The 7,500-nt window shown below is 33.6% G+C and overlaps 1 protein-coding gene across 1 annotated transcript in view; it reads right to left on the reverse strand.

Moving 5' to 3' along the window:
* Positions 1–1,017: 1,017 nt before the first annotated feature.
* Positions 1,018–7,500, reverse strand: part of LOC115228299 (protein let-756-like) — a 28,143-nt gene continuing 21,660 nt past the window's right edge. The window contains exon 3 of the mRNA XM_029798914.2: positions 1,018–1,961. Within this exon, the coding sequence (XP_029654774.1) occupies positions 1,362–1,961 (600 nt within the window). The 3' untranslated portion in view covers positions 1,018–1,361. The remainder of the gene's footprint in view (positions 1,962–7,500) is intronic.

Below are 7,500 nucleotides of genomic sequence, written 5' to 3' on the forward strand. Positions count from 1 at the left end.
TAAAGTTAGAGCGTGTTATTTGTATATGTCACGTCTCTCAGCAGTTGAAACACGTGTCGTATCTTCGTAGATGAGAAAGCGTTTCCACTTGAATTCATCCAAACGTATAACAGTTACCACCTGGCAGGATGAAAGGATGGGAGGCAAAGTCAATCACCGTAATTTCTTTCGCCAAATCGCTGCCTTATCGAACCTTATTATCAATTTAAATGTATTATTATAACTCTTAATATTAAATTATGAAATATAACTTTTGCTCGGAACAAATATTCTCTTAATATATTATCCTCAAATATACACTCTTTATTAGTGATTTTCTTCCTATTTCGTTTTTTTTTTTACGTTCGCTGTTTGTTTCTTCTATAATTTTCCCTGCACTAAACTTAAAAAAGGTAAGCTTCAGAACAAATCAAATTCAATATATTTAAAAATAATCCTTTCATGATAGTTTTGATATTGAAAAGGCTTTGACAAAAAAAAGTAAAAATGAAGAAAAGTTTAAATGAAAAAAACTGTATTATTTTATATATGTGTGTATATATATATATATATATATATATATATATAATATATATATATATATATATATATATCTATATATAATTGTTAAATAAAATTTCATTTGTCTTTTATGATTTTTATTTTTTTCAGTTTCAAAAGATGTATTGTCCACAGTGTCTTTTTTCATTCATCTCTGCACATGCAAAGTCCATGTGCGTGTATATGTATACACACGCCACATACACACAGCCAGACACCACATCCGCACATATATATGTACACATATATAAATATATCATATATTATATAAATACACATATATAAATATGTGTATTTGCATACATATTTACATGTACAGACAAACACACAAACACACATATATATTTGTGTGCATGTGTGTATGCAAATATATGTAAATATGTATGTGCCTATATATATACATATATAGATAGATGCACACGTATATAGATATATATAATTACATATATACATATATATATATATATATATAAATATATATATATATACATACATGCATACATATATCCATATATATATATATATATTCAAACACAAACTCACCGCGCACATATAAGCACACATACTTGTATCCATTTATTTGCATAATTGCTTTGATTTGTATTTTTATATATTCGCACAAAGTACGTATGTTGTGAAACAAGAAATATTAATTTCTGTGCACAATCCGTCTGTTATTTTCGTCTATGTCTTCGTTAGACATTTATCGTATCCCAGTCCCTTCCCTTTATATATCCCCTTTGTCCCATGTTTTAGATTTTATTTTATTGACTCTGATTTTTTTTCTTAATTTTCTTTTTCTTCATATATAAACTTTTGTGTCATTTGACTTCAGTATCTTTTGTTAAAAGTTTTCTCTTTTTCTTTCGACAGCGTTTGTTTTTTAGACGTGCTTCTTTGCAGCGTCTTCGCCGTCTTCTCTTTCTTTTACAAGCTTTCCTTTGCAAGCGGTTTTTCATTTTGCAACGGTGCTTTTTCTTTCTGGGCGTTTTTCTGTAAGTGGTCGTAGTCGCGGGCGTTGTCAACATTTGTCCTGCCAACGCCGTTGACGTTGTGGCGGTTGTCGTTGATGCCATTTTCGGCGAACTCATGTCTATTGAAGCAGTGCTTAATCCCCCCGTGCCGGGGGGTTGTGCTGTCCGTACTGCATCAATAGCTGTTGTAGCAGAAGTATTAGAACCGGTTTTAGTTCGTTGTTCACTTTCAATTTTTTTTATCAACGCTTCATCTGCATCTAACGGCAGAAACATGACTCGTATTTGATGATTATTACTACGATTGCCTCGTCGAGGCCGTCCTTTTTTGTCAATACTTATATACCACGTTTTGTTCAATTTTTTCTTGTATTTATTACTGTAGAATGTGGTGTAGTATTGCTGCAGTAACTTTTCGTAAAATGCACAATCATCAGAGAATTCTTTCTGAAATCAAAAACAAAAGAAAAAAGAGAAATCATTTCAGTATAAGAGTGAAATAAGATGAATACGTTTATTAATTTATTAAATCACCTGAAACTAATTAGTGGTAGTCATTAATTTTTTTAATAGATTGAACATGCTGCATAGATTGTGGCAATAGAAATGTTAGTATTCTTACGGAAATAAGACAATTGCAACCGTACTATTTTTGCTACTAATGGTACTATCGCTACTGAATGTTGCTTTTGTTACTAATATTTGGATAATAGCTGGGAAGAATAGTAGAGAGAAGAACCGTTTCAAATATGTCACTCTGATTAATTAGTACAAAGGATGATTAGTCGACTGTTTGGTGTCATCAATATATGCTCTTGTACCAATTTAACAAATCATTCCATGAAAAGTAGTTGATAGTGTAAAAACTAACATCATTTAATGGGTCCACTCTAAATATGGGAGGGTGGCTGGTGGCAAAAACAAGGAAAAAGATATTGGCCTTTGCAAGGTATTCAGAGGTTGTGTTCCAGTGCCTCTAATCATCCTGTGACCGTTACACAATTTCGAGAAAAAGAAGTAGAATTTAGGGATAATTTCTAGAAAAAGAAGTAGTTTCTAGGAATATCTGAAAAAGATGCGATTAAACACAAGCCACAACACGTTGTCCAGAATGCTGAGGTTATAATCGTTTCGAATTTCTGTGTATAAACTCATCGGGAAATACAGGAAAATAGACCTGATCTCATTCTGAAAAATCAAATTGAAGAGACTTCTTATCTTCTGATTGATACTGCAACACCATCCGACAAAAACACGTCTCTGAAACGTTTTGGAAAACTAAGGAAATATAAGACCTGAAGATTAATATCGGAAGAATGTGGCATGTCGAAACAACAAAATTACCTATAACTATCGGAGCATTTGGAATGATATCGCAAGCAGAAAAAAGTAACGTAAATCCTCGAGTATAGTCTGCCCTTGAGTATAATACGCAGGGGATTTTAGGAAGCTGTACCTTTGAAAAACCTAAACCTTGTGTATAATACGCACCACTTCCCTAACTTGAGTTGTGCGTAATTAAGCCAGCAGCACTTAGTCGAACAAAAACTTCCGCGCATGTGTAATAAAATAATGGTGATGTTCTTAACTGTTATATGGGAATGTAAATATGTTTGTAAATAGTTTTTTGTTACATGTTATTCTGTATTCTGAATACTTTTATTTTAATAAATGTTGCTTACTGCAAGTTATGGATGATTCTTTTATAATTTCATTGCTTTCAGGCTTAGCTTAAGGTATTTTTGCGCCCGATATCACAAAATGCGTCTGAATAGACATTGACGGACAGCAAATAGAGACTCGGACATTGCTTAGAAAATAATTTTCACTTTTAACCTCGTATATAGTACGCACTAGGGATTTTGACCATTAAATTTTGGGAAAAAAATGTGGGTTATACTCCAGGATTTACGGTATGTAAACCAAATCTATGGCGCCCCCCAAATAAGCGAATTACATATCTTACATATTCTACGTAAATTTCTCTCCATTGTAAATGTCGCCTTACTCAATTTTTTCTCCCTCAGATCAGTGTTTTTAATTACACGGCAACAGGCCTCTTAGTTTTTTCAGGTGCAAAACCTTGACGCCTCTGGTTGAGATTTGGGTACAACTCGTATAAATTAAAGCATAACCAAACTATAACGAGATGATGATGATGATGATGATGATGATGATGATGATAGAAGCATTGACATGAACTAAATCAGATGCTATACCTGGATCTGCAGCACTCCACACTGCCCCCAAAATAGCCCTACTAGAAATAGCTCACATCGATCCAATAATAGAATCTAAACAAAACAACCCACTAACATAAGATACGCTCTATACAGCAATTATCCAGTGAAATAAACTTCCTTCAGCGGTCTTCGCAACCAATGCATTACACACTCAACAACACAATACAAGCAGTAATACAACAAAAGACTGCACCACATCTCAAAAGAAAAATTCTAACATAACAGAGTACCGGGAAAAGTTTGCACACACCCACCAACCGAAAAGAACACACAATGCTGCACACACCCCAGCAACACGGAGGTGTAGTAGGTAATGCGATAGAAAATTGCATCAAGCTACCAAATATTGAACAATTATATAATAATAATAATAATAATGATAATAATAATAATAATAATAATAATAATAATAATAACAATACTAATAATAATATTAATAATAATAATAATAATAATAATAATAATAATAATAATAATAATAATGATAATAATAATAATAATAATAATGATGATAATGATAATAATAAAATAATAATAATATAATAATAATGATAATAATAATAATGATAATAATAATAATAACAATAATAATAATAATAATAATAATAATAATAATGATAATAATAATAATAATAATAATGATAATAATAATAATAATAATAATAAAACAACAATAACAATAACAACAACAACAACAGCAACAACAACAACAACACAACAACAACAATAATAATAATAATAATAATAATAATAATAATAATAATAATAATGATAATAGACGTAAATTTTATGTTGGACTTAAAGCCATAGTTTCTAGCATAACAGTCACAGAAATGCAAGAAGTCCATTAAACTATCCTGTGATCATTCCCAGACAAAAAATACATCGCCAATGAACCGTAACCAGAGTATTGGTTCATGACCATGAAGGAATTTGAATGTCTTCAGTAACTGTGTCTCGAATTTCGTCATGAAGACATTAACGAAATAAACTGCCATGGGGGTACCCATGGCGCAACCCTTCGTCTGGTGGTAAAATCTTTGAATAAACTTCATTGTGTTACTCTCTAACACAAACCTCAATAATCTATAGAGAAATTTTGATGGAATACTTTTGTTTGACCGCTTTTCGAAGGCATCCATGCATGCTTCTACCCCACTTCATTGTGGTCAATATTGGGATGTAAAGAAGAAACATCCATGGTTACTAAAAACACTTCTCAATATGGCCTCGGTGCTTGAAAAAGATTGATTTTAGATACAAAATCAAAGGTATCCCGAATATAGGAACTTGATCGTCTTCTTTTTTCTGTTTTTTCTTTCTTTTCGCCTGTTAAAGACTTAAAAACTGATGATGTCATTCCATCAAAGTGTGGACGCTAGTTGCTCTCGTTCATACTTTACGTTTAAATTTCTGAATTTTTATCACTTCTCATTTTGAACTTGACAAAGACAGACATACTGTTGAAACGTCGTTCAATAAATAAAATATCTATTACAATCGAATCGCGCTCTTCGTCTTGACTGTTTACCTTTGTGAAGAGTTACGTCAATCCTTCTTTTAAAATATTATTATTATTATTATCATTATTATTATTATTATTATTATATTATTATTATTATTATTATTATTATTATTATCATCATCATCATCATTTCTTTTCTGTAAATTTGAAACAGCTCAGGTTTTGCCTTATTCATTGTGAGTAGCGGGTTACTAACTGTTATTTTAGGTATCCATATGTTTTCGGCAGCCTTTCAAATGCTTAGAACCCTCCTGGAAATCCTTGCTGTCCCTAAGAGACAAACTTTTTGTAGGAGACCTACCGGGTTTTCTATTTCAATCCCCATTAGCCATTTGTCTACATCTTGTCTTACTGTCCCCGACGCACCAATTATTACAGGCACGACTTTTACAGTTCGCATGCTCTGCCTTTCCGAGTTTTTGTTTTCCTCTGATCAATTCGGTATTCCAGTGTTTTATTAAGCATTTTCTCCATGTTTTTTTTTTTTTGCTATTCCAAACATGCTCATTGTTGTACTTATCCAAATATGTCGTACCATGTCATATGTCTTTTTGTAATCAAGACTTGCTACATTCAGTCCTGTCAATGTGCCGCTACAATTTCTAGTTATCAATTTATCAACAATTAAGTGGTCGTATGTTGCCCTACTTTGTTTCCTGAATCCCTTCTGTTCCTCTGGAAGTAGATTGTTACTTTCCAGATGGTTGTATAACTCTTTCGCCAAGACACCGGTCATAAGCTTACACATTAGTGATAAACAGGTTATAGGTGGAAAATGTTATGCGAAGTTCCGTTTCAAGGGATCCTTGTGGCGTAGCAGTGTTCTTCCACTTGTCCTCCAGGCAACGACATGACCTTGCTGTAGGCAGTTATCCAGTAACGCAGCGATCCTTTCATGCATCTGTGTAAAGTTCATCAGCCAACAGCCTTGTAATCCATCCGGGACTGGTCCTTTCCAAGTTACTATCTTTTTTAAATTCTGTCTCACCATATATAGATTAATTCTGACATTCATTTGTCTTGGTACTGTTGCAAGTTGTCTTTCCAACTTTGTTTGTCACTTTGCGCTTTCTTTATATCTCGCCGGACTGTTCCACAGCTTTCTTCAAAACTATTTACTTTCTTCCGCATCTGGAATCAGTTCCTAGTGTTGGCCTCTCTCTATTTCCTCGAGCAGACGCCTTCTATATGCTATATGATTGGAATAGTCTATTCTGTTCGAGACCTTTGCATCTAGCTGACAGTATTAAAGGCCAAATTGAAAAGATATGATTCAATTTGGCCTTTAATACTGTCACCTTTTATGTCAATTCTTCATGTACCGTTTGATTTCCTTTCTTTTAACTTGAACTGTCCATTCAATTTTCTCATTACCACCCTATTCTTGAGCTCTCCTCTCATTATCCTATTCAACTGCCCCAGTTCATTCCGTCTCTTTTCCAGCTTCATTCGTATTCTCTTCCTCCAGTTTGGTTCTTTCTTTTCATTTGCTTTTCTATCTTACGGATTGCTCTAGCTTGGTCTATCAGTCGCTGGACAGACGCTTCAAAACCTCCTTTTTCATCATATGTTCTCTTCATTCAAATCATGAAGCCTCTTTTATTTGGCTCTCTTCTCAGCCAGCATTCTGTTACTGTTTTGTTTACTTCTTTTCTCACTTCATTATTTTTCCTCTTCTCTTGCACTTTTGACTGCGATTTTGGTCCTGATCAACAGCTTGATGACAACCTGCAGGAGCTTGCTCAGATACTTCCTGCCTGCTGTGCTCGACATCTTCACTGTTAATATTTCCAATCCCGATACCGCAGTTGTGGTTATTATTCATTTTAACTACATCTGCGCTATACGGACTCCTGGAGTATTCCATGCATAACAGGATTGCTGCCTTCAGCCAACGGTACCATACTATCTCTTCTTTTCAACTATCTAGTACTATCCTGATTACTCTGGCAATGTCAAAGAAGCAAACCTTTTGTAACATCTCTTCTGGGCATTCTATACCGATTTCCTTTATATCCATCTCGATGCCTTCTGGTACAGTTAGAATTTTCTTCTGATCGAGTAACCCATCCCACTCAAAAGGTCCTTGAATAAGGGTTGTTTAAAGATAGTAAACGAAACACCCATGTTTCTAGAGGTGAATTATTCAAACCCAAAAGAATTCTTCTCAGCACATAGCTATGATGCTCCCCAACTACTTCTGCTCGTGATCAGAGAT

The sequence above is a fragment of the Octopus sinensis genome, unplaced genomic scaffold (genome assembly GCF_006345805.1).
Source record: "Octopus sinensis unplaced genomic scaffold, ASM634580v1 Contig10233, whole genome shotgun sequence".
Classification (NCBI taxonomy): Eukaryota; Metazoa; Mollusca; class Cephalopoda; order Octopoda; family Octopodidae; genus Octopus; species Octopus sinensis.